General features: G+C 41.7%; 1 protein-coding gene across 8 annotated transcripts in view; it reads right to left on the bottom strand.

Annotated features, from left to right (window-relative positions):
• GBF1 (golgi brefeldin A resistant guanine nucleotide exchange factor 1) overlaps positions 1 to 22,669 on the bottom strand; it is a 123,599-nt gene extending 100,930 nt beyond the window's left edge. For 5 of the 8 annotated variants that reach the window (XM_059881875.1, XM_059881877.1, XM_059881879.1 and 2 more), the window contains exons 1-4: positions 22,413 to 22,656; positions 11,532 to 11,605; positions 10,227 to 10,335; positions 8,721 to 8,787 (exon numbers count right to left, since the gene is read on the bottom strand). In XM_059881875.1, coding sequence (XP_059737858.1) covers positions 8,721 to 8,787; positions 10,227 to 10,335; positions 11,532 to 11,569 — 214 coding nt within the window. In that variant the 5' untranslated portion in view covers positions 11,570 to 11,605; positions 22,413 to 22,656. Of the gene's footprint in view, positions 1 to 8,720; positions 8,788 to 10,226; positions 10,336 to 11,531; positions 11,606 to 22,412 lie in introns of those variants that run through there. The other 3 variants (NM_001081600.3, XM_059881876.1, XM_059881881.1) reach the window with 3 other exon arrangements.
• Positions 22,670 to 26,449: the final 3,780 nt, after the last annotated feature.

Genomic DNA, 26,449 nt, shown 5'->3' with positions numbered 1-26,449 from the left:
ATACTTACATAAGTGTGCCCAATCTTGCCTGTTCCAATACTTAGCACATTACATAAATCTGTCAGCCAAATTCTATCATTTTATCATTTTTTCCTTTTAGTCTCTAGTTAGGCCTTGAGCAATTTACTTGAGCTCATTTCCAAGTGGATCAAAGTTAAACTGAAATTCCCTCAGACCAGGGACTCTGAGCTTCCACTGCTGGGTGCCCTGGGTTCAACCTCTGGTCAGGAACTAAGAGACCACAAGACCACAGGAAGCCAGGCTTCCCTGTCCTTCACCATCTCAAGAAGCTTAACCAAATTCATGTTCATTGAGTCAGTGATGCCACCCAACCATCTCATCCTCTGTCATCCCCTTCTCCTCCCGCCTTCAATCTTTCCCAGAATCAGGGTCTTTTCTAATGAGTTAGCTCTTCACATCAAGTGGCCAAAGTATTGGAGCTTCAGCTTCCTCATGAGTCCTTCCAATGAATATCTAAGACTAATTTCCTTTAGGATTGACAGGTTTAATCTCCTTGCAGTCCAAGGGACTCTCAAAGAGTCTTCTCCAACACCACAGTTCAAAAGCATCAATTCTTCAGTGCTCAGCTTTCTTTATGGTCCAACTCTCACATCAATACATGACTACTGGAAAAACCATACCTTTGACTAGATGGACCTTTGGCAGCAAAGAAATGTCTCTGCTTTTTAATATGCTGTCTAGGTTTCTCATAGCTTTTCTTCCAAGGAGCAAGCGGCTTTTAATTTCATGGCTGCAGTCACCATCTGCAGTGATTTTGAAGCCCAAGAAAATAAAGTCTGTCACTGTTTCCATTGTTTCCCCATCTATTTACTGTGAAGCGATGGGACCAGATGCCATGATCTTAGTTTTTTGATGTTGAGCGTTAAGCCAGCTTTTTCACTCTCCTCTTTCACCTTCATCAAGAGGTTCTTTAGTTCCTCTTCACTTTCTGCCATAAAGGTGGTGTCATCTGCATATCTGAGGTTATTGATATTTCTCTTTCAAATATGCACCCTTACTCAGTCTTTTTCCTGACAGCGACTACTAAATGTCTTTCCTATATGTCCCTATGTTTCAATTGGAACAGATTAAACTTGAGGTCTGAGGCATCCTGGAAAAGTTTTGCTTCAACTTAGAAGGCTATTTCTAAGAGGCCTAAGTCAGACAGGTGTTAAGTTATAGTTCCTCCCAGGTTGGCTTTCAGACTCTGTTTAAATGTTCTCTGTAAAGCTCTGGAGGTTACATGGATTCAAACTTCCTAGCTCAAACTCTGAATTCACAAAGCTTGAGACAGTACCCTACAGGTGTGTTTGTCTAGGATAAACTATATTTAAATAAACTCCTGATATATCCACTCTCTCCAGACACCTGTTTCTTCCTCTTAAACTCAGGCACATCATAGCTTGCTGTACAGGTAAGCACAGTGAAGAAATATCTTATCCCTCAAGAGTTACAATATGCAAACCCATCAATATGTTTGGGAATACCTAAACTCTGCCCAGAACAGCTTTACATGAGAAGACCAAATAAGCAAATATATGAGCTAAATTTTTCTTCATTTCTATGGTTTATGTGAACAAGGGGAAAAGGAGGAATAAGAAAAGATGGCAACAGACTGCTCTGATTCACTATCATCTATTCCATATCTGATAGGGAACCATATAGCCTAAAGTATAGTATATAAGTACATAAGTTAGTCTCAGAATGGTCAGCCAGAGTTACTAGTCTTAAAAACCAGTGGCTATGAGGGCAGGAAGTTTGTTTACCATTGTAGATCCAATGGCTAAGTGCCTAAGCAAAATGCCTAGCACACAGCAGGTATTCAATAAATATTGGTCAGAAGCAACTCAATAAGCTAGACTTAGAAGAAATCCAAATCTTAGTGAATCTCAGAAAGAAAAGGTCCAAGCAGCGACAACAGTTCCATAGTTAATACAGGTGCTTATACTGAGCTTCAAGACCACCTCAGTCTTATGCTCAATACCCCGAGCCTCATAGGTCCTCAAAATTAAAAAGACCAGCAAGAAGTTTTATCTCCATAGGCAAACTTACTACCCTCCCCACCACCACCCCTGACACACACACATATCACTAAGAGGTCTTTCTCAAGCCCTTAAAGTCATTAAGAGGTGATTCCTTAGATTCTGGTGGGATACTTTTAGACTGTTCTTCCCTCTGTGCTTTAAACCAAAATTTCTGGTTTAAAAATTTTGAATTCTGGAAAAGAATCTCTTTGTAATGATCTAAGTTTAAACACCAAGGACAAAGGCAGCCTAAAATCTGGAGGTAAATAACCATAGCCAAACACCACAAATCACAATTGATTGGAGCACTGTATGGGAAGCTATATTGAATGAAGGGTACTAAGGCTTCCAAGCACTTATCTAATCGGGAAACAAAAAGATCAAAGACCAGAGACCATGCTGGCTAGAAGGATTACTCTAAGCTGTCTACACTTGGGGAACTTCCCTGGCAGTCCAATGGTAAAGACTTTGTGCTTTAACTGCAGTGGGCACAAGTCTGATCCCTGGTCAGAGAAGTAAGATCCAACATGCGGCATAGTACAGCTAAAAAAAGTAAACCGTCTACTCTCTACAGCTTGGACTGCAAGGAGATCCTAAAGGAAACCAGTCGATCCTAAAGGAAATCAATCCTGAATATTCACTGGAAGGACTGATGCTGAAGCTCCAAAACTGTGGCCACCTGATGCGAAGACATGACTCATTAGGAAAAAAAACCCTGATGCTGGGAAAGATTGAAGGCAGAAGGAGAAGGGGATGACAGAGGATGAGATGGATGGACAGCATCACTGACTCAACGGACATGAGTTTGAGCAAGCTCCGGGAGATGGTGAAGGACAAGGAAGTCTGGCGTGCTGCAGTCCATGGGGTCAAAAAGAGTCGGACACGACTGAGTGACTGAACAACTCTCTACACACCTAAAACCAAGAGCGGTATCAAGTATTTTAATATTTCACTTTCCCTTCCATCCCCCTGTCTCATGAACACAAATCTTACCGCCCAGTCTGTGAGATTATAGATAACTCCAGTACGCAAGAGCCCCAACAAGATCTCTAAAAGGATAAAAAGAAATGTGTCTTTGGAATCTAAGCCCACCGTATGGCTTGAGCAGATGCAAGGAAGAGGCATTGGTCCTTCTGCCCCTAAGGCCAGGAAGCCCCAGCCCTGCAGGCAGCACAGAGTTAACTACCCACCCGCTTTGAGAAGCACAAAGGTACATCACTGCAACATGCCTAACATTTACATTGCCTCTCTCTGCTCATTAAACAGGTTTTGGTTAAATAATGAACAAACTGTATTACAGACTCCGATGAGAATTCCAAAATTATAAATCAACTGGGAAAGCCCAAAGGGGCAGACAGACAGGGAGGGGGGAGAAGGATAATATTGACTAATATAAAGGGCGCAGCTTGACAGTGGATGTTCCTGCCACACCTGATCAAACACACTCCGTTGGGGGAGGGGAAACAGAGAAAGAAAGGGGAGATGGGGCAAGACAGCCTGAAATTTGCATCCGGAAAAGATTAAAATGGATTCTTTGGGGATAGAGAAAATACATAATATATATTACTATAAATGCAAAACTGTACTAAAAGCTAACTCAAATGTCAAAGATTACAGCTTGAATAAATTTAAATATAAAAGCCATGTGCTTCTTGAGTTAATGAGAGAGACATAAAAGGACAAACTGGGCCAGGAGGCTGAACAGAGCCTTACGCTGCCTTTGCTGGGCAATGGGTTCAAAGCACAGCAGCAAGTATAGTCAGAGGCAGTCCTTCATGGCTCTGAGTGCTGAGAAAGAGCTGGTGAATCCCATTGCTTTTCCAGTCTACACTTGCTATTTTGAAAAATTAAGATAGATTTCATATGCCATAAAATTCATCCTTCTAAAGTATACACTTCTACAGTTTTTAGTATATTCACAAAGTTGTACAACCATCATCATGATCTAATTCCAGAACATTTTCATCACCCCTAAAAGAAACCCTATTACCATTAGCAGTTACTTCCCATGCCCACTTCCTGCTCCTAGCAACCACACATCTGTTTTAACTCCTTTAGAATAACCTCTTAAAGGATTCTTTAAGAGAACTGAAAGACTAAATGAGGGGCAGCAGTCAAGTCTCACTGGTGGTGAGCTATGGCTTTATCCAAAGTACCAATATGCACACTTTGCTCTCAGGCACTTCATACTTTCCAAGTGCAACCCTCTCTTTAGATGTGGTATTAGAACATTCTATTACTCTAGATATTACAGAGCATTCAGTTATCATGCATTTTGGGCAAATATGGACTGCAAATGTGGTCCAGAGACACACCTATGAGAATAACGACATGGACTTACCCAACCCTTACTAGAGACAGTAGACTTACATCCTTTACAATGCTCAGACAATGTTCCTGGAGGAGTAGGTAGCACTTATGCCCTTAAAAGGTCTTCTGACTGTTTACAAGAGGAAAAATTGCTTTGGTTGACTGACAATGTCCAATGAATCACCTATGTCCATTAATAATATTCTTAACCAACCCAGCCAGCAGATAGTCTAGAAAAGTGCAAATAAAAAGCCTTTGTAAAAAGAGACCAAGCCCAAATCAGTTTCATGAGTTTAACTGAATGGAGTCTTGGAATTCCTACCATAGTTCTTCCAACCTAAGTGGTACACCATTCCCAGTCACATAGCATGGGCAGTCCCTTCAGTTTCTCTCTCCAAGTTCAAAACCCTTTCCCAGCCTCCGACCATTAACAGGCTTCCAAGAAAGCAATCCTCCTGACACTGCCAATCAAAAAAAAAATCTGTTTGTTTCAGTAAAAGAAACAAGAAATTGGTCATGGATTACAAAGTCCAGGACCACAGGAGCAGCTGACCCATAAACCTGCTCCTGGAAGCCAGCACTATGTGGGGGGTCAGAACCAATCAGAAGACCATGAAATGCTCTATTTCAGATCCACTCTGTTATTTTATCAGGTGGGTGATATGTTAAAACCCAAGAACAATGGGGCAACTTAGACAGGCACTGTTTCAATACCTGCCACAGCTACTGGCCCCTGGAGAATATCATCACCTTCTTCTTCACTCTGAGGGAAAGCTTGGCCAACACCCAGCTATGTTCCTAGTACCACTAACAGAACTGGTTCCTCAGCACATTCTGGTTTTAATAGTTTCAAGCAGAAGATAATCTGGATTCCTAACCCAAAGATGTAAGAAATTAAGGCAGCAGACTCAAGTTTGGTAACTCTCAGATGAACTAGAAACCAAATCCTGGACTGCACTACTCACCACAGATACCATCTCTGAACTGAAGTCTTGGGATATGTCAGAATGGAGAAAACAAGTGTGGGATATGGATTGCATGGCAAGCAGGAAACGTGGCTTTATCAGGAGAGCAGCACCACCTCAGCTCCTGAGGGTCTGCAAAGTGCCCAAAAGGCCTACAAGGCAACTCCAGTCTCACCTCAGCCATTTTAGGATGTACCCAGCCACTTACGGGACTTCCCTGGTGGCTCAGATGGTAAATCATCGGCCTACAATGCGGGAGACCCAGGTTTGATCCTCTGGAGAAGGCAGTGGCACCCCACTTCAGTACTCTTGCCTGGAAAATCCCATGGACGGAGGAGCGTTGTAGGCTACAGTCCATGGGGTTGCAAAGAGTCGGACACGACTGAGAAACTTCACTTTCTTTCACTTTCAGCCACTATGACAACAATTCTTAGCTGTATATAAAATGCTTGCCAAACATTTGCCAAATGTATTCTCTGAGAAAGATAATACTCCAAACTCTGACCCACGAAAAAGAATTGTAAATATCTATTGACTATTTTTCTTTGTAATTGGGATATGTAAGCTTTACATGAAAAGTTAAAAAAAAAATCTGGCAGCAATATGGATGCAACTAGAGATTATCATACTAAGTGAAGTAAGTCAGAAAGACAAATACCATACAATATCACTTGTACACAGAATGTAAAACATGACACAAATGAACCTACCTATGAAGCAGAAACACTCAGAGAGAGAACAGACTTGTGCTACGGGGGAGGGGAGGATGGACTGGGAGTTTGGGCTTAGTGCGTGCTGCGTGCGTGCTAAGTTAACTTCAGTTGTGTCCGACTCTTTGCAACTCTATGGACTGTAGCCCACCAGGCTCCTCTGCCCATGGGATTCTCCAGGCAAGAACACTAGAGTGGGTTGCCACTCCCTCCACCAAGGGATCTTTCCCACCCAAGGATTGAACCCTCATCTCTTGCATCTGCTACATTGCCAGGTGGGTTCTTTACCACTAGTGCCACCTGGGAAGATGCAAACTACTACGTATAGAATGGACGGACAACAAGGTCCTATTATATAGCACAGGAAACTATATTCAGTATCCCAGGATAAACCATCATGGAAGAGAATGTATATATGTAAAAAAAAAAAAAAAAAAAGAATGTATATATGTATAACTAAATCACTTTGCTGTACAGAAGAAATTAACACAACACTGTAAATCAACTATATTTCAATTGAAAAAAAAAATCTGCACAAGCCACCAACTTTCTAAAGCAGCCAAATCACTTTCAGTACAGGCCATAAAATGAGAACATGCCTAGTTGCAGCATTAGCCCTGCAAACTAGCTATCAGACACCTCTTCCTCTATATTTGATCATTGGCTAACATTGCCAACACTTTTTCCCATTGAGTCAAATTTGCTCCTTTAAACAAACATGTAGAAAATCCTTAGATTCCCTAGGATTAGGGTTAGGAAAGTAAAAGGAATTTTTCTCCAGATATTCTCCTACATTTCTCATAAAAGGAGAACATTTACTTATTTTTCATTTATTTAATCTGCAGAAGCCTAAAAGCTATTTCAATCGTGGTGTTAGATGTTACTAGCTAAAAACATTCCAGGGATATACACTGCAAAAGCCCTTTATAGTCAACAGAGGAGCACAGCCCTGAGGCTTTCCCTTTATGTCTATATCTTCCCCCCACCAGCTTGAAAAATATGAAGTGTTGAGCCTTTAACTCTTCCCTCGACATGTTTTTAAACATAATATAAAGCATTTCCTGTGTACATTCTCCTCTAATTGTATGAACAGAAACCACACAGAACAGGGCACTGAATCTGGTGTTAGGGGCCTGAACTCTAGTTTTGAGTTCTGACTCCACTTCTTAGGATCAGTGTGATCTCAGCTAAATCACTTAAAATATCTCTGGGCTTCAACTTCATTCATAAAAGGGGGACAAATCTGCCATGCCTCCCTCATAGGTTGTGTAAAAGTTTCAAAAAGGTATAGTAACTAGGCTTATCATGGCGAACATTTTGAAATGTACAGAAACATCAAATCACAATGTTGTATAGCAAGAACATAGTATTACAGGTCAATTCTATTTCAAAAGCAAACAAATAAACTCACAAACAAAAAGATCAGATTTGTGGTTTCCAGAGGCAGGGGGTGGGGGAAAGAGGAACTAGATGAAAGCAGCCAAAAGACACAATCTTCTAGTTATAAGATAAATAAGTATTAGGGCTGTAATGTACAACACAATGGGCTTCACAGGTGACCCAGTGGTAAAGAATCCACCTGCTGACGCAGGAGACATGGGTCTAATCCCTAGGTCAGGAAGATCCCACTGAGGAGGAAATGGCAACCAGTATTCTTCATTCCAATATTCTTGCTTGAAAAATCCCATGGACAGAGGAGCCTGGCAAGCCATAGTCTATGGGGTCAGAAAGAGTCAGACGTACTGAGTGACTGAGCATGCATGTACGCACATACAACATGATAAATGTAATTAACACTGCTGTATGTTACACATGAAAGTTGTTAAGAGACTAAATCCTAAGAGTTCTCACCAGAAAAAAAATTTTTTTTTCTATTTCTTTAATTTTGTATCTGTGAGATGACAGATGTTCACTAAACTTATTGGGAAATCATTTCATAATGTATGTAATTCAAAGCACTATGTACATCTTAAAGTTATATAGTGCTATATATCAATTACATCTCAATTAAACTAAAAGAAGAAAGAATGAAGTTTCTGATCTGAAATATAAATAAAACAAAAGTGAAAAAAATTCAATAAGGTAATAAATGTGAAAGTGGCTTTGAAAATTTTAAACATATAAATATTACATAAGATAATTATGATTAGGAAAACAAAGGCGGAGTGTGTGACACAAAAGATTCTGGGAACAAGTGAAGACTAAAAGAGCTGCATTACAGAAAGCTCAGGTCCTAAAACCAGTAAGGATTTTCTGTAAGAGAAAGGTTATACTGCAAGTATTAAATACTTCACTTGTGTCATCAACTTCCTATCTGACGGCATACGTGAGTTAGAGAAAGAAAAATAGCTAAAACAAAACAGAACATTAGCCAAAAATAACACTTATAACTCAAGCAAAGAAGGAAGCTTATAATTGTATGAACGCCGATACCCCACTAAAGTGGGACACTAAGAGCTCCAGGAAGGATCAGCAGTAAAATAAACCAGAGCAAACTACACCTGTGGGCCAAAACTGGCTTGCAGCCTGTTTTTTTTTTAAAGAAAATTGTATTTATTATTCATTTAAGTATTATCTGAGTCTGCATTTGAGTTACAATGACAGAGTTGAGTAGTTGCAGTTGCTACAGCCTGCAAAGCCTAAAATATCATATAGTCTTATACTATAAAGAAAAAGTTTGCCCATCCTTGCAATAAATCAAACACACTTACCTGTTACATTGTTTAAAACCTCCTTTAGATGACTGAAACTATGCAGCAGAGGATCCCTTTCTTCATCCTATAACACACAGATTAAAAAAAAAAAAAAAGAATCCATTATCAGACCAAGAGTAAAAAGGAAATAAAAGATAGATCAAGAGCTCTTTCTCTGAATCCAACCAGAAAATTCAGTCAGTTTTCCTTCTGACGAAAAGGAAGTTAGCCATGGTTCATTTTTCCAGTTCCCTAATCTCTTATTCTCATAGAAGTATCCTGGGCTTACCTAAAATAGTACATCCTGAAGTGCTAATGTTAATCTACACCAAGACCATGGCATTCAAGTTACCATAGACTGCTAGGTCTTCTATATGTGCTATGGTCTGAATGATCATGACCCCTCAAAACTTCTGTGCTGGGACTTCCCTGGTGGTCCAGTGGTTAAAACTCCATGCTTCCACTGCAGGGGGCACAGGTTTGATCCCTCCTCGGAGAACTAAGATCCCACATGCCAAGAGTGTTCCCTTGCCCCTTCTACCATGTAAGGATACAATGAGAAATCTGAGACCCAGAAGTACCTCACCCAAGCATGCTAACATTCTGATATTGAACTTTCAGCCCCTGGAAATAAATACATTGTTTAAAAAAAAAAATCTGTTTATAGGCTACCCAGTCCATGGTATTGGGTTAGAACATCCCAAACAGACTGAAACATACAGACTGAGACATGTATTACCCTATCTCTTCTCTTTCTTCATAGCTATCATAGTCATATACATTCATCCGTAACTCCCCTCTTACTTATAAAACAGTTCATTTTTATTAATGAAAGTGAGAAATTTCTAAACAAACATATACATATTCACCAAGCTAGAAATGTCTAAACTTTAATTTTACAATTGTACTCAAAACTGTTTTATACAACTGTAACAAAAACATCACTGAACATACATATGCAACAAAGAGAGCTTTACAACAGTTAAGCTTACTCATCTTATTAGCAAGATTTGGTCTCTATATTTGAAAGCTTGCTGAATTTCCAAGGAGTACCATTACAAAGCCATATTCCATGTGCCAATAACTGCACTCATTGAAATGAATTTGATAGCTAATTATAGTTCTCAGGAATCAGAAGGTAAGGAATCTATATCGCAATTTTTTTCTAATATTTGAATATTAGAATAAATTCTTAGAAGTAAAATTTCTGGTTCAAAAAGTAAACAAACAAAAAAGAAGATAAGAAATCTTTCTGACATGTTTAGACATATCAAAGAGGTTCCAAGTACTAGCTTAAGCTGCTTATAAAAACAGCTAGAAGAAAAATGGTATCACCTTTTGGGTTCTAGAGAAAAAAAGGCAGCTTATAAATTTGACTCTTATTAAAATAAAACAGAAGGGTCCTTGATACCCTTCTGAAAAACTCTGAATTGCTCCTTTTATCATTATTACCAGGAAACTGACCATGTATCAGATCCCCTACAACAACTCAGTAACCAAGTGTTCTGCCCATCCCCCACTTACCAGTGGTGTATGGGTGCTCCATCGGGCATTTCGTTTGATGGCCCCAACCACAATGTTAATTTCCCCTTGAATGATGTAAATATTTTTATCCACCATCCTGGCAAACCTACTGAAACAGTTAAGAGAAAAGTTAGTTAATATTTGGTTACCCAAGAGCATCCCCATGCTTGAATCAGTACCTGATAAAGTTAGAACTATTAATTTAGCTTTTTAGTACCAAGATTCCCCACCTATAATACTAAAATGTGATAAGGTCCTTCTTATGTTATGAATCCAATTACCTGGCTCTTCTAGAGGTCTCTAAAAGTTCAAGATACAACTCCAAAAACATCACACCAGAAAATTTCTCTAAGGCACCTCAGCAATCTCTAAAAAGCATTCAAATTCCTCAAAGTCAATGTCCCTCAAATCTACCCTACAAAGCATGAAGACAAGCAGATACCTCTGTGTGCCTAGCTTGTTAAAGAAATATTTCAGACCTTCCTATTGTTCTTTTACTTTATCAACCCAATCAGTAATGAAGGTCTAAGTTAAAAAAAAAAAAGAATGAAGGCTGTTAGAAAAATAGCCTTAGTATGGAACCACAGTTACAATATCAATTTTTAGACTGCATTTATTCTGCCAAGTCAGCTCCAGAAAATTGGACAGTGGCAGTGATGCAAGCTTTGAAAAGTTCTAAAAAGTCAAGTTCACTTGCTTATAGCAGGAAATCTCTAATAAGCAAACTGAAAGGTAGACTCTTCTTGGCATAGAGAAAACCTTAATAGGAGCTTATAAAACCAACCTAATCACTTCCCATTATTTAGAATCCTCCTCAAAATAGACAAAATTTTAAAAAGCAAAAGGGATAAAGAGAAGGGAAGGGGAGACACACAGTTATATAGACATTTAGATCAGGCTCAAGGAAAATTAAAACACTAAGGCTACACATGTACCCCAGTGCAGCACTATTCACTGCAGCACTTTTTACAATAGCTAGGACACAGAAGCAACCTGTATGTCCCTCAACAGACGAATGGATAAAGAAGTTGTGGTACATATATACAATGGAATATTACTCAGCAATAAAAAAGGGATGCATTTGAGTCGATTCTAATGAGGTGGATAAACCCAGAGTCTATTATACAGAGTGAAGTCAGAAAAAGGAAGACAAATATTGTATACTAGCAATATATATGGAATCTAGAAAGATGGTACTGATGATCCTACTCACAGTGCAGCAAAGAAGATGCAGACATAAGATCATTGTTGGGGAGGGAGAGGGTGGGATGATTTGAGAGAGTAGTATTGAAACATATACATTACCATATGTAAAATAGATAGCCAGTGGGAATTTGCTGCATGACACAAGAAATCCAAAGCTGGTGCTCTGTGACAACCTAGAGGCATGGGATAGGGAGGGAGGTTTTTAGAGGGAGGGGACATGTGTATGCCTGTGGCTGATTCACGTTGATGTATGGCAGAAACCATCACAATACTGTAAAGTAATTATCCTCCAATTAAAAATAAAATAAAAAACAGTGAGGTTAACAGAGTAAGTGAAGCGATTTCAGAAATACTTAATGAGCAGCTACTATGCATAAGGCATCTTTCAGAGTGCTAAGGAACAGAGCAAAAGACATGGAAAGAGCCTCAGACATACTGTGAAATGAAAAAACAAAAAAACTGTAGTATATGATTATATGTCACCAGTTATGTAAAAACCAACTAACCAATCCTACATAAAATACTAGAGTTTCGTTTTTAAAAATATGTAATATTTAACATAAAGTAAGATATAAAGCCCTTGGACTGCAAGGAGATCAAACCAGTCAATCCTAAAGGAAATCAACCCTGACTATTCACTGGAAGGACTGATACTGAAGCTGAAGCTCCAATATTTTGGCCACCTAATGCGACGAGCTTACTCATTAGAAAAGACCCTGAAAAGACTCCTTTTCAGGACTCTTAGAAAAGACTCCTGCTGGGAAAGACTGAAGGCAGGAGAAGGGGATGACAGAGGATGAGATGGTTGGATGGTACCACAAATTCAATGGATATGAGTTTGAGCAAGCTCTGGGAGATGGTGAAGGACTGGAAAGCCTGGCATGCTGCAGTCCATCGGGTCGCAAAGAGTCGGGCATGATTGAGCAACTGAACAACAGCAACAAAGATATAAACGGGCTTCCCTGGTGGCTTAGTTGGTAAAGAATCTGCCTTCATTTCAGGAGACCTGAGTTAGATCCCTGGGATGGGAAGATCCCCCTGGAGAAGGGAATGGCAACCCATTCTAGTAATCTTGCCTGGAGAATTCCATGGGCATAGGAGTCTGACAGGCCACAGTTAACAGGGTCGCAAACAGCTGGACATGACTGAGTGACTAACACTTTCTTTCACTTTCAAGATATAAAGAGTGATATAACAAGCCAGTATCCAGATTATGAACAGTACAACTGAAGTCCTTCCTAATTACATCCTTCTCTCTTTCATCCATAGTCCCCACTATTCTAAATCTGATGTTTATTAAAATTTTAATGTTGCTTTATACTTTTACTTCATTGATATGTATCTTTAGACAGTATGTATCATTCTGCCTATTTTTATATTTTGTATAATATCAGATTGTATGTATTCTTCTGCAATTTGTCTTTTTCCCTTGAAATACTGTGTGTGTGAGTCATCTAATGTCGTTACAGGTATATAGAGAGATATAGGTATATACAGAGATATGTAAACAATGAATAAAAGGTTTGAGCAGATGTACCAAAACTCAATAACCACAGTTATCTCTAGAGAAGGTATTATGAAATTAGGTTGCAATCAAAGGATACTTATAAAGGCACCCCACTCCAGCACTCTTGCCTGGAAAATCCCATGGATGGAGGAGCCTGGTGGGCTGCAGTCCATGGGGTCTTGAAGAGTCGGACACGACTGAGCGACTTCCCTCTCACTTTTCACTTTCCTGCATTGGAGAAGGAAATGACAACCCACTCCAGTGTTCTTGCCTGGAGAATCTCAGGGACAGTGGAGCCTGGTGGGCTGCCATCTATGGGGTTGCACAGAGTCGGACACGACTGAAGCGACTTAGCAGCAGCAGCAGCATAGCCTTATCTATGTTCTAATTTTTTACAAGAATGTATTACTATACTATCAATATAATTTAAAATTAATAATTATGAAAGAAATGAGATATAATTTCTGCCCTTGAGGCATTTATAGAGTTCAGCAGGATCTAAAAGAAAACTGAACCAGAGACAAAGGGTGGGGGGTGGGGGGGAAGCACGCTGCAAGTAGCTCTATTTGCATATTTTGCATAAAGAAAGTGAGAAGCATGTAAACTACTATGACAAAGGAAAAAAGTACAAATTTTGTAAAGGCCCATAACACCTCTCTCAATCCACAGGGAATTCCAACAAAAGATAGTATCTATTGTTTAAAGATTTTGTTTTTTCGGCCTCACCATGTAGTATGTGGGATCTTCCCCAACCAGGGATCGAAATGATGCCCCCTGCATTGGGAACACAGAATTTTAACCACTGGACCATCAGGGAAGTCCCAACATTTATTTTAATAACAATTTAAAGAAACAACTAGGTTAGTCTCAGAAGACTAAATGCTCTAGGCACACAATAATATTCTCTTCAATGAATGGAGAAGATTCAATGATGAGAACACATAATGATGAAGAGGAAGAGAATCAAGAAGTAGAAGAAAAATAAATTTAAAAATAACTTAAAGTATCAGAAAATCTCTAGTACCTCTTCTTCCTTAAATTATTTAGGCAAGATGAATATGTTCTAGATCTCTGGAAAGATTTTTAAGACACTCTTAGCATAGTGGTGAGTATCCCCACCTGTCATTTGGGAGACCAGGGTTCGATTCCCCAGTGTGGAGGAGTGTTAAACATTGGGTTTCCCACGCAGCACTAGAAGTAAAGAACCCACCTGCCAAAGCAGGAGACGTAAGAGACACAGGTTCAATTCCTGGATTGGGAAGATCCCCTGGAAGAGGGCATGGCAACCCACTCTAGTAATCTTGCCTGGAGAATCTCGTGAACAGAGGAGCCTGGCGGGCTATAGTTCAAAAGATTGCAGAGAATCAAACATGACTGAGGCGAGTTGACATAGCACACAACAGAGGCTGCCACTGGAGAACGGAACTTCTAGTTCCTTCCTCTCACAGTGGAGGGGGGAAGCCTTACTTTTCTTTGTATATTCTTTTATACTTTTTGAATTTTGTGTCACATACATATATTACCTATTTTTAAACTTTAAAATTTAAAGTTTTTTAAATTTTAGATTTTTAAAAATGAGTAGCTCTTTAGAAAAATAGTTGTATTATTTCATGTGTAAATGATTAAGAACAGCAATCAAAGTTAATTAACTAATAAACATTCACCTCAGTCAACCAGATATTACTTAGCACATGCTAAGCAAAATGCTAGACACAGTCATACCGAATTATCCCTATCCACCCACAAGGAATTTATAATCTAATAGATTAAACACATACATCTATACACAACCCGTACATATCCCAATACATGAGTGGTACGCAGTGTCACAGGGGTGAAGTAGAGAAAATATTCCTGTTAGAGAACACTGGAAAAGCAAATGTAAAACAGGATTCAAACAGCCAAAAATACAAGAGAATGGCAAGAGCAAAAGCTTACTGGTGGGAAAATTCAGTATGTAAAGGATCAGGATTATTCCAGACTTGTTGGAACATTATTCCTAGGAGAATAATAGCAGGTAAAGCTACAAAAGCAAGTGGGGGGCCTGGAGGGCTTTCAATATATGTAGTATATATACTGACTACAATCATTGTAAAAAATATTTGGGGGGGCCTGGAGAGGACCACTATAAAATAAGAATATTTAATTTCTCTTTTTTTTGGTTGTGCTCCAGGGCATGTGGGATCTTAGTTCCCCGATCCAGGATCGAACACAGGTCCCCTGCCCGTGATTCCCTCCATAGCAGAAGCTCGGGGTCTTAACCACTGGACTGCCAGGGAAGTACCTTTAATTTCTCTTTTGAAGAACTAAGAGGAATTCCCTAATGGTTCAGTGGTGGGAATCAGTTGCCAATGCAGGAGACATGGGTTGGATCCCTGATCCAGGAAGATCCCACGTGCCACGGAACAACTAAGCCCCTGGGCCACAACTATTGAGCCTGTGCTCTAGAGTCCAGGAACCGCACCTACTGAAGTCCAGCCGCCCTAGAATCCGTGCTCGGCAACAAGAGAAGCCACAGCAAAGAGAAGCCCATGTACCACAACTAGAGAAAAGCCTGTGAAGCAGCGAAGACCCAGTACAACCAAAAGTAAATAAAAAAAATTTTTTAAATAAAGAACTAAGAGCAAGAGAGAAAACACCCATACTGAGAACAATACAGAAACAAGAAACAACACTATACTACAAATTGCAAACAAAAGTGTCAAGACTTATCTGAGATCTACATGCTATTTGGAAGGCTTTCAGAAGAAATAAATTTTTAATTGGGATCGGATCAGATCAGATCAGATCAGTCGCTCAGTCGTGTCTGACTCTTTGTGACCCCATGAATCGAAGCACGCCAGGCCTCCCTGTCCATCACCAACTCCCAGAGTTCACTCAGACTCATGTCCATCGAGTCAGTGATGCCATCCAGCCATCTCATCCTCTGTCATCCCCTTCTCCTCTTGCCCCCAATCCCTCTCAGCATCAGAGTCTTTTCCAATGAGTCAACTCTTTGCATGAGGTGGCCAAAGTGCTGGAGTTTCAGCTTTAGCATCACTCCTTCCAAAGAAATCCCAGGGCTGATCTCCTTCAGAACGGACTGGTTGGATCTCCTTGCAATCCAAGGGACTCTCAAGAGTCTTCTCCAACACCACAGTTCAAAAGCATCAATTCTTCGGTGCTCAGCCTTCTTCACAGTACAACTCTCACGTCCATACATGACCACAGGAAAAACCATAGCCTTGACTAGACGAACCTTTGTTGGCAGAGTAATGTCTCTGCTTTTGAATATGCTATCTAGGTTGGTCATAACCTTCCTTCCAAGGAGTAAGCGTCTTTTAATTTCATGGCTGCAGTCACCATCTGCAGTGATTTTGGAGCCCAGAAAAATAAAGTCTGACACTGTTTCCCCATCTATTTCCCATGACGTGATGGGACCGGATGCCATGATCTTCGTTTTCCGAATGTTGAGCTTTAAGCCAACTTTTTCACTTTCCACTTTCACCTTCATCAAGAGGCTTTTTAGTTCCTCTTCACTTTCTGCCATAAGGGTGGTGTCATCTGCATATCTGAGGTTATTAATTGGGATACCACCTGAAGTAATCGACCTACACTAAATCAAAATTCATTAGGCATCAAAAGTTAACACATTTCTAAGATAGCAAAGGTCTAACAAAAAAATCATTGTCATAAGTTTCTTAGTTAAAAAAAAAAAAGAAACATGTAGGGAATAAAGAGGAATTATTCTCAAGGACTATGTAGAGTTGCCTAATCTCCCTCCAAGCCTTGAAACACGTCTCCTTACCCAAGAATCTCCCAAGGGAAATTTGTCCTTTGGGTTCAAAAGGGAAGCTCTGATGAACCACTTGCTGCCTGGTAGCCAACGACCTAGAACCCCCTTGTCACAAGGTCACAAAGGCCAGCAGACACCTCATGAGTATGGTAGAAAAGAACTTAAGGTTTACCTTTTATCAGAAATAATATCAGAACAAACAACTAAATACACAATACAACAACTAACATCCTCCAGGGAAATAAGCCACTGTCTTATCTGCTCAGAGATTCCGAGCAACATATATTATTTGAAACCACTATCTGTTTAAACCTGGGTCTAACAGGATTCCTCTAGTATTTTGCAGCATCCCAGTTACACACCCCAAGAGGATCCAAAGAGCAGTTGTCACTGTATCAACTAGCAACTCCCTCTAGACTACACCCCAGGGAAGCACAAAAAATTTACAACAGGGGCTAAGGGGAGGAAGATGTGACTAACAGGGAAGGGCATACACATTGCCCTAGCTTTGGTAATGCTCTGTTTTTTAAGCTTGGCTGGGGACACTGATGCCCCATGTATGCTCTATATACTCTTTATATAAGAGATCATCAAGGGACTTCGCTGGTGGTCCAGTGGTTAAGACTCTGCCCTCCCAATGCTGGGGGAGTGGGTTTGATCCCCGATTGGGAAACTAGGATCCATGCCTTGCAGTGTGGCCAAAAAATATTTCTTAAATAGAACATCAAAAGTTCTTTCTTGTTCAAGTCACGATCTTTGCTGTCTGCCTTTGTGCATGCTGTTCCTTTTCCGTTTTGAACATTTTTTCCCATTCTTATTCACCTGGTAAATCCTTACTCATTACATCCAAAAGTCAATGAGAGACTTAGAATACCACAGTGGTATTCTTGACTATTATTACCTATATGATCTTAATTAAACAAGTTTCTTAGGCTCTCTGAGCCCCAGTTTACAGTTCTCATTGCAAAACTGAGCTAGTACCTCCTCATCCACTTGTTGTTAAGGCCGAGCATGCTATTAGGAATATTAAAACCCCTCAAAGATTGGCTGTTATTATGGTAATACCTAAGGTGTAAGTCCTCCCTAGCTAACCCACTTTCCAAGAGTGGTTTGGTTTTTTTTTTTTCTGTCACCCCATAGCACTGCACCTACCTCTGTTTAAGCATATCTTATGCTAATTTATAATTATTTATTTAGTCTGTCTCTCCCACGAGTCTATGAGCATTTCAGGAAGAGACCATAATTTAGCATCTTTTACACAGAAAAATGATAAAGAAAAATGATACATACATAGTAAGAAAATTGATAAATACTGAATGAATAAATGAAAGAATACCAAGACTGACTCTTCAATATTGATGCAGTTCACATCCACCTCTTGTGAGAACAATTGCTTCACAGAAGACAAGGACTCTAAGCCGGGCAGGCAAAACTTTCTGTAACCCACGTTTGTTCCTCTACTATTAAAAGAAGTTACAAACCTTCCATATTAGCCACTCTACGGACAAAAAGAACCCACATTTATCCACCAAAGAATAATGCTTCTGATTTACATCTATCTTCCTGAAGTCTCCTCATATGCTATGTGCATGTTCACATTTCTTCTATGAAACATTGTAAATAATTACAATTCTTTATGTAATTGTCAATTCTTCATATTCATGTATATGTGTCTTATTTTCTTTGGTACTAGATTAGTTGGGGCTTCCTTGGTAACTCAGACAGTAAGGAATATGCCTGCAATACAGGAGACCAGGGTTTGATCCCTTGGTTCAGAAGATTCCCTGGAGAAGGGCATGGCAACCCACTCAGGTATTCTTGCCTAGAGAATTCCATGGACAGAGGAGCCGGCGGGCTATAGTCTAAGGGATCTCAAAGAGTCGGACACGACTAAGCGACTGAACACACACATACAGATTATTAGTAGACCATTATTTTTTTTCTTCATTGCTTAAAAGTTGTTCTTATCCAACTAGAAATTAGATTCTCCAAAGGCAAAAACTCAGGGTTTTTTCTTTTTCATGGTGTTCTGATGTCTAGTACAGAGCTATGTAAACCAAGAAAACTCTGATGGGCATACTGAGAAGGTAGAAGGTACCAGGGAGCTGAACAACTATCAACTGGCCCTTCCAAGGTTTATCTTCACTCATCTCTCTAACATCCCAGAGAATCACCAAAGATGCAGAGCTTTTAAGGTTTCTATAGCTAGCCAAAGAACATGCCATAATTCTGTGCTTTGTTGAAAGTGAACAAAAATTACTGAAGTAGTAAATAACTTACTGGGCTCAAGAAATTTACTTCAAGTATGGAGGTAAGAGAAAATCAAACCAAGAAATAAGCTGATTCCCTGAGAGGATACAACTGGAAAATCCTCCCAACCCCATAAGCAGGTGACTGGTGTACCCCAGCTCTGCCATTCCACTTCCTCCCTCTATAGAGATTCTGAGGTTATCCCAAGAACTATATGCAGTGAGTTACTGAGATAAGCCCAAAGTTGTCCAAAGATGTCCTTTCTGTCACCTTGGAGATGAAAAACGAAACAAGGCTTCTTTCTCTCACTCATCTTTTAACCACTCAGAGCATCCAACATGACAACTCAGCATAAAAGTTGGCAGAGTAGGACAAATATTAAAAAGTGAGTCTGTATGATTATACATAGAGAACTGCAGTGATTAAGTCTCATGAGGTCTGCTCATCTTGAGTATCAGGAGTCATCCTCCACTGTCATGGCACAGAATCCAGTCCACAGACGTATTTTCCACCTGTAAAAGGCTTTTAAATAATTTAACTAGTTGCCAACAGTTTAAAACATAATGATCTGAATTCCCAGTTTCTCCTGAAAAATAGGAAGCATGGTCATACTGTGCTCACATTTCAGTACACTACAGTCACTGCTGCTGCTGCTGCTAAGTCACTTCAGTCGTGTCCGACTCTGTATGACCCCATAGACGGCAGCCCACCAGGCTCCCCCTTCCCTGGGATTCTCCAGGCAAGAACACTGGAGTGGGTTGCCATTTCCTTCTCCAATGCATGAAAGTGAAAAGTGAAAATGAAGTTGCTCAGTCGTGTCTGACTCTTAGCAACCCCATGGACTGCAGCCCACCAGGGCCCTCCGTCCATGGGATTTTCCAGCCAAGAGTACTGGAGTGGGCTGCCATTGCCTTCTCCAACTATAGTCACTACTATATCCTAACACATTCCCTCCTGGCTCACTTCACTCAATTACATTACCTGCCTGATACTCAGGCATTTGAGCTTGCAATCCCTAGTTTATTTACTTTTTTTTTTTTCCTAGTTTATTTATATGATGGCAATAAATCATTATTTCATGATCACATCCACTACAAGTGGGCTCCAAATCACCACAAAGTCCAGTACATTTTCATTTAAATAAACAACTGCCATTGAACATAATGAAATACAGAAAAAGAGGAAGAATAAAAGCTAAAGAGCTAACAATTACACAGCTCTTCTAGCCAGAGGTAAAATTAACCTCCCTGACTCCCTTCAACTCAGTTCCACAATTACCCCACAACAGAATCATTCTAATTAGTCACCTTGAATCACAAGGACAGACTGATCAATCAATAGAAGTGCTGTGCAAAGACAAGGCTGATCCTTCCAGTGAGTACTGTATAAAGACAATGGGTCTCCTCAAAAGCAGGAGCTGTGTCTTTTTCCTCTCTAATTGCTAGCCAGTTTAAGTACCCAAACAATAAAGTTATTATCTAAAAGTGGCAGTCATCCTGCCTTCTGGAACACAGAGAAGGAAGTAGTAGTGTAACTACTGAGAACTTGAGTTCAACTGGGATTGGTGCCCAGCTACTCATGAGATGTGTCTACAACCTGAGTTCCCACTGTGCCAATGAGCATCACTGTCAAGATTAGAATGTACTGTTTACAGGCACTTATAAAAAGAAGCTCAAATACAAATCTTGAAGGAAGAACAAATTTTCTGATTTGGGATGGGGGCTGGAAGTAAAGAATTATTTCTATCCAGAAAATGACTTTTTAAATAAGAAAAGGTAAAATCTTTGATGCCTAACTTACCTCCAAGCCCAACTGAAAAGATGCTGAACTGGTTATACTATATCCAAAGACTAGACTGCCTATTATGCAAAGCATTATCAACTCAACAGGGATCAACAGGGCCTGTCAACCCAGATGAGAAAAGCAGACCCTGGATACTTCAGGTTAGATAAGTTCAAATAAGTTCAAAATGCAAATAGTGTCCTATAATTTCCACCCCATTTATTTTAAATCAACAAATACATACACACACAATTTCAGGAGGGCACAGTTTAGTCACTCTAGAACCTAGATTGTTTTCCCTTCTAACATAATGAGGTTTAGATTCTCCTTGTTACTACCTCACCATGCAAAAGGCCTGACTGCCAGGGTTAGAACCAGGCCACAGGATCACACACTAACTCTAATCCTAGGTATGGATAACACTTACTGAGTGTACATTACAGGCTAAAAGGCACTTAGGTTGACATGCACAGTATAGGCCAGTACACATATATTGCTACTGCTTTTTAGAGCACATAAACTGAGCACAGCAAAGCAACCTCCAATCAGACCTTTCCATTTGTATCCTCCACAGGGTCCAGAGGTGTGCCTTGTATACCTGATTTAAAAGCATGCCAAGTTCTATGTCGTGCATTAAAAGACACTATACCTATTCCTTATTTTTAAAGGCATTCTTTACCACTGAGGGACTCTTATAGCTTTACAATACAGCAGTTTGTCAAAGTCATCACAGCACCACAAACTACGCTCTTTGGGGTTATGTTCCATCATTCATTCTGCTGTCCTGACCCTACCACTTTTAAACTGATTGAATATCTCTCATGACTCTTCCTACCACTAAAAATAATAGGCCAACAGTACCAACTTCACAGGTTTTCAAATTCCTCTCTGCTCTCCTCCAAATATGTTGTAATAGAATGGCTTCCTTGAAATTAAACTTCATCTCCTTAGGACAAGTGAAGAGAAGACCTGGGGAAGAGATGGCAACCAAAAATATACACCTGAAGAAAATATTTGTAAAAGATGAAAGAGGCGCAGAAGATTAAGCCCAGTGTTTACACACAGACCCAGACTGGCAGGTGAGCAGCCCCATAAAAGGAAAGCCTTCTCTTAAACAGGTCCTCGGGAGGCTGGCCTCAGTCCTTCCACAAGCTTTCTCACTACCTGGTCTAGTAGTAGTGATGATTAGTTCACCATCATTAATGAAGCAGTTCAGCTGTGTTAAAGAGGCAGTCACACAGAAGTGGGCGCTGCACAAAATCCAGTGAGACTCTCATCCAAGCTCTAAAAATCAACCCTGAAATGTAGATATGATACTCTGCAAGTTTGCTTTCAGCTTCTGAAAACTGGAAGGAAGACGCGGGAAGCTCCAAAAGACAGGAAATAGGCTAAGCCTGGAAACACAGGGAGAAGGATTCGGGTACTTGCAAGAGATCAAAAGGCAGAGTTGAAGTCGCCCCTCCGGCGGCAGAGGCCTGACCTTTGCCCCCTGCACCTCTCCCAGTGCCCTCCCACAACAATCTCTCTCTCATCTCGTTCTTGCCCCTGCGTCCCTAACCCAACCCGCCCGGCTCATTCGGTTTAAGGGCTCTCCTCTCCTTATTCCCTCTCGTGATGTCAGGGCGGCCTTCACGACACTGGAACTCTAATAAGAGACTTCGCTGACCTGTCAGCGGATCCAAAATGGCGGGGCCTAGTCCCAGGACCGGCGGCGGCTGTTCATGTCCAGCCCGGGCCTCGAAGGCGTCTCTGAGCGGCTCTCCCGGCTCTGGCGGCAGATAGGAGCAGGAAAGGAGCCCTTTCCGGGAGTTGAGGCCGAAATCAAAGCCCACCCAATTAGCCAGGAAGAGTCGGCCAGAACGGGCGGTGGAGCCGGCTACCTTCCCTGTCAGCTCACTGACGTGGTAACTAGCCTCAGTCTAGCCCGCTGCCTGGTATCTGCACGAGCCCTGCCGCTCATAGCCAATCATAGCTTCGCATCGTGAAAAATGGCATTTCGGTTACCCAATCGAAGGAAGGAAATTGGCGTCGGGAGGCGGGTAGTGCCTAAAGAGGCGAGATTACAAGGGAAAGAAAAAGATAGGCAGGGGACAACCAACGGATACGAGGACTCTCTGAGTGACAGTTCCTAGAACCAGTAAAAAAGCAGAAATTATGCTGGCAGTTGGAGAGGTGGAGTTAGGTAGAGTTAGGTTGCAGTGCACAGTTTGGCAGTGGCTGCTGGGCATTATGGGGAAGAAAGCTATGATTTGCTGGAAAGGGGGCGGAGTCCGTTTTGAGAGCCTTGAGTGGCCGACACTATTCTCTCTAGGCCGAAACCGGCCGCTTCTCCCTATTAAAGTCACCTGGGCCAATACTATAAACTTGAGGAATCGTTTCCTTTCAAGGCAGCTCAAGGGAGCAATCTATTCCAACCTCCCATCCCCCACCGTGCCTTCTGCTTGCTTGACTTCTCATAATGAATCTGTCCCATCTCAACTTTGTTTCTGTGTCTTGTGCCTTATGCCTGTCATCCTGAAATAGACAATGGGAGGTGACAACAGGCTTGGATATTTAATTCAAGTCCTTTCATTTTATGGATCAGGAAACTGAGTCCCAGAATGGAAAGATAGCCCCCATGTTTGTATATCTAGTTAATGACAGAGCAGAGACAAACCTAAGTGTCCTCACCTCTAGTCCAGTTCTTTTTTTCACTGCCCCTCGATACCTCTTACACTTTAGTTTATTAGACTGTGACTCAGCTCTGACCCTCATCCTAAGCCTTGATTTCTTTTGCTCAGTCTCTAGGTCATATCGACTCTTTGTGACCCCATGGATTGCAGCCCGTCAGGCTCCCCTATCCGTGGGATTTCACAGGCAAGAATACTGGGTTCCCATTTCCTTCCCCAGGGGATCTTCCCATCCCAGGGATCGAGCCTGCCTCTCCTGCATCCCCTGCATTGGCAGGCAGATTCTTTCCATTACACCACCTGGGAAGTCCCTGGATATTCTTTACCTATCCGGAAAAAAGCTAATCACACGGGTTAGTCCATATCACCAGTGACAGGAAACTGAAGGCTTTCCTGAAGCCTTAGAAATGATAAAACATCTGAGAGCAAGATGCCCCTAGTTGCCTCTCCCCTGGCAAGAGATGATAGAAGTTGCTAGGATATTTAGAGTGACCTAGTAGTTTGTGTAGAAAGGGGACAGAAGGATGAGTTTTCTCCTTGCAGATTGAATGTTGGAGTTCCTAGCCTATCTGCTTGAATAAAGCCTAGGTGTCCCTACAGACCTGAAGAGACTGCTAGAAAGATGAAAAAAAGATCCAGCTCTCTCCCCCATTTCCTCTCACTTATGGATGACTCAAATCTAAGGACGGAGAAGGCAATGGCACCCCACTCCAGTACTCTTGCCTGGAAAATCCCATGGACAGAGGACCCTGGTAGGCTGCAGTCCATGGGGTCAATAAGAGTCAGACAAGACTGAGCGACTTCCCTCTCACTTTTCACTTTCATGCATTGGAGAAGGAAATGGCAACCCACTCCAGTGTTCTTGCCTGGAGAATCCCAGGGACGGGGGAGCCTGGTGGGCTGCCATCTATGGGGTTGCACAGAGTCAGACACGACTGAAGCAACTTAGCAGCAGCAGCAAGTCTAAGGAAGTTACATTCCTAACCCCATAGGAATGTGGTCTCAAAACCAGACATCCAAAGCCTTGTGCTAGAATCCTCTAATATGGAGAAACCCATCAGACCCGAAGAACTCCTCAGTAGGTCTGTGTACCTACAAATGGGGCTCCTGATCTCTGGGTCCAGCTGAATATCTTGCCTCTTTCACCCAAAGAGAGTCAGAGGCTGATGATACAACCACTGTAGCATCTCTTCCAGCTTACCTCTGAGCCATTTTCCACCTTCATTTGAAAACTTGGATTTGGTCTTCTGACCCTATCACAGATTGAGAGGTCCTAGATAATAAACTGAAAAATCCTCTAAGTAGGCCAAAACTCCCTGCTATCCTATCTCCACTCCAGAAATTAATCAACCTAAAAGCATGAATGGAATTGTGTGTTAGAGATGAGGCAAAGAGAAATGATAATGCCCCAGCACCTTCTAACCTCCATTTTTCCAAGGAAAACATCTCTCTCTTAGATATTAGTACTGAGTGTCTATATAATGCCTAAGAATAGAAAGATGAGGAAGATATGGTCCTCGCACCCCTAAATCTTAGCATTATAGGGAACAACACATAAACTGATCTCTTCAATATGATGGGTAAGGTAATAGATCTACACACAGGAGGGTTGTGGGAGCAAGAGGCTGGACTTCTGGATAACCTGGGAATTCAGGAAAGGCTTCCCGGAGAGAATGAGGCCTCAGTGGAGCTTAGCAGGGTGAGTAGGAGTTGGCAAAATGAAGAATGTTTGGAAACACATTACTGTTGGAGATATACAGGAAACCACAAGGAGATTGAATATTAAGACAGAATCAGGTCCTCAAACTCTTCTATGCCATGCAAGGGAGCTTAGCCTTTATCCTGATAGCAAACAAGAGCCACTGAAGGGTTTTAGGCAAAGACATGACTAGTCAGATTCACCTTAGGAGTATATTATGTAATAGGGCTTAGGGCCCTCAGGGACACCCTAGCAACTCAGCCTGACTCCACATATTCCTTAGGAAATCTGTCCTATCCTTTGCAACTCCCTAACCTGCAAGCACCAGGCCACACCTTACCCACAGAACTGAACTTGGTATCACCAAGAAGAAGGTAGCCTTGATAAGTCTGGGAGAACATAGCCTATGTAAGGTAAGAGAGCAGACTGACAGGGAACTTGCCCAGGTCTCTGAAGAGTGCCCAGGCCAAACCCTGAGATTCAGCTAGAATCTCCTTTAATTTTACAGGGTGGGTGAGGAATAAGGGAATCATAGTTAAGTTACATGTGCAAGGTCACTTGGCAATGTTGCAACTGATGGCAGGGTTAGAATGCTGTTTTAATTTATCTCACTCCAAATTCTCCACGAAGCTACTTTCTTGGAAGAGAGGGAAAGGGGGCTTGGGGGAGGAGTGGCAGCCGAGAAGAGGAAGAGAGAAAGATGCAAGGGAAAAAAGAAAAAGAGGGTCAGAAACAGAAATTAGTCTTTCGAAGTGGCAGGGGACGGAGGAGTGAGACAAACAGAAAAAGCAAAGTGGTGGCGAAGGAAAAAAAAAAGGCGAGAAGTGGGAGGATTGGAGCTGAGACAAAAGGGCAGAGAGACAGACAGCGACAAGTGGAGAAAATCACCGAAATTTGAGCGGCAACGAAGTCTGAGTGCTGAAACCCCGCGGTCTCTCCCGGGCCGTGCGTCCCCCCACCCCCACCTGGCTCTATCCCCCAGCACCGGTTCCACTTCGCTCAGGGTGGTTGCCTGGCCCCATCTCGCAGCCTACCCGCCCGAGCTCGGTGGGGATACCCAGTTCACGCAGTTCTCCGCGAGCGCTGTTTCAGCCACGTGGGGAGGGGCGTGGCCCAGTTGCTGAGGAGGGCCTCCGATTGGCCGGGGGGCGGGGCTGTTGGCTCCGCGCCGGCCAGACCCCTCCCCTGAGGGCGGGGCCAGAAAATTCACAGCTGGAAAGGGTGGAGCCCCGGCAGTGCAGCTGGAAGGGGGCGGGGCCCGATGCGCGAGGCTAGCCGCTGCTGGCTGGGGGCGCCCTGGGCTGCCATAAAGTGAATGGGCGCTGGCGGGGGGTG

Source organism: Bos taurus, chromosome 26 (genome assembly GCF_002263795.3).
Source record: "Bos taurus isolate L1 Dominette 01449 registration number 42190680 breed Hereford chromosome 26, ARS-UCD2.0, whole genome shotgun sequence".
Taxonomy (NCBI): domain Eukaryota; kingdom Metazoa; phylum Chordata; class Mammalia; order Artiodactyla; family Bovidae; genus Bos; species Bos taurus.
Note: the sequence above shows the minus strand (reverse complement) of the source record. Positions and strands in the feature narration are given on the sequence as shown.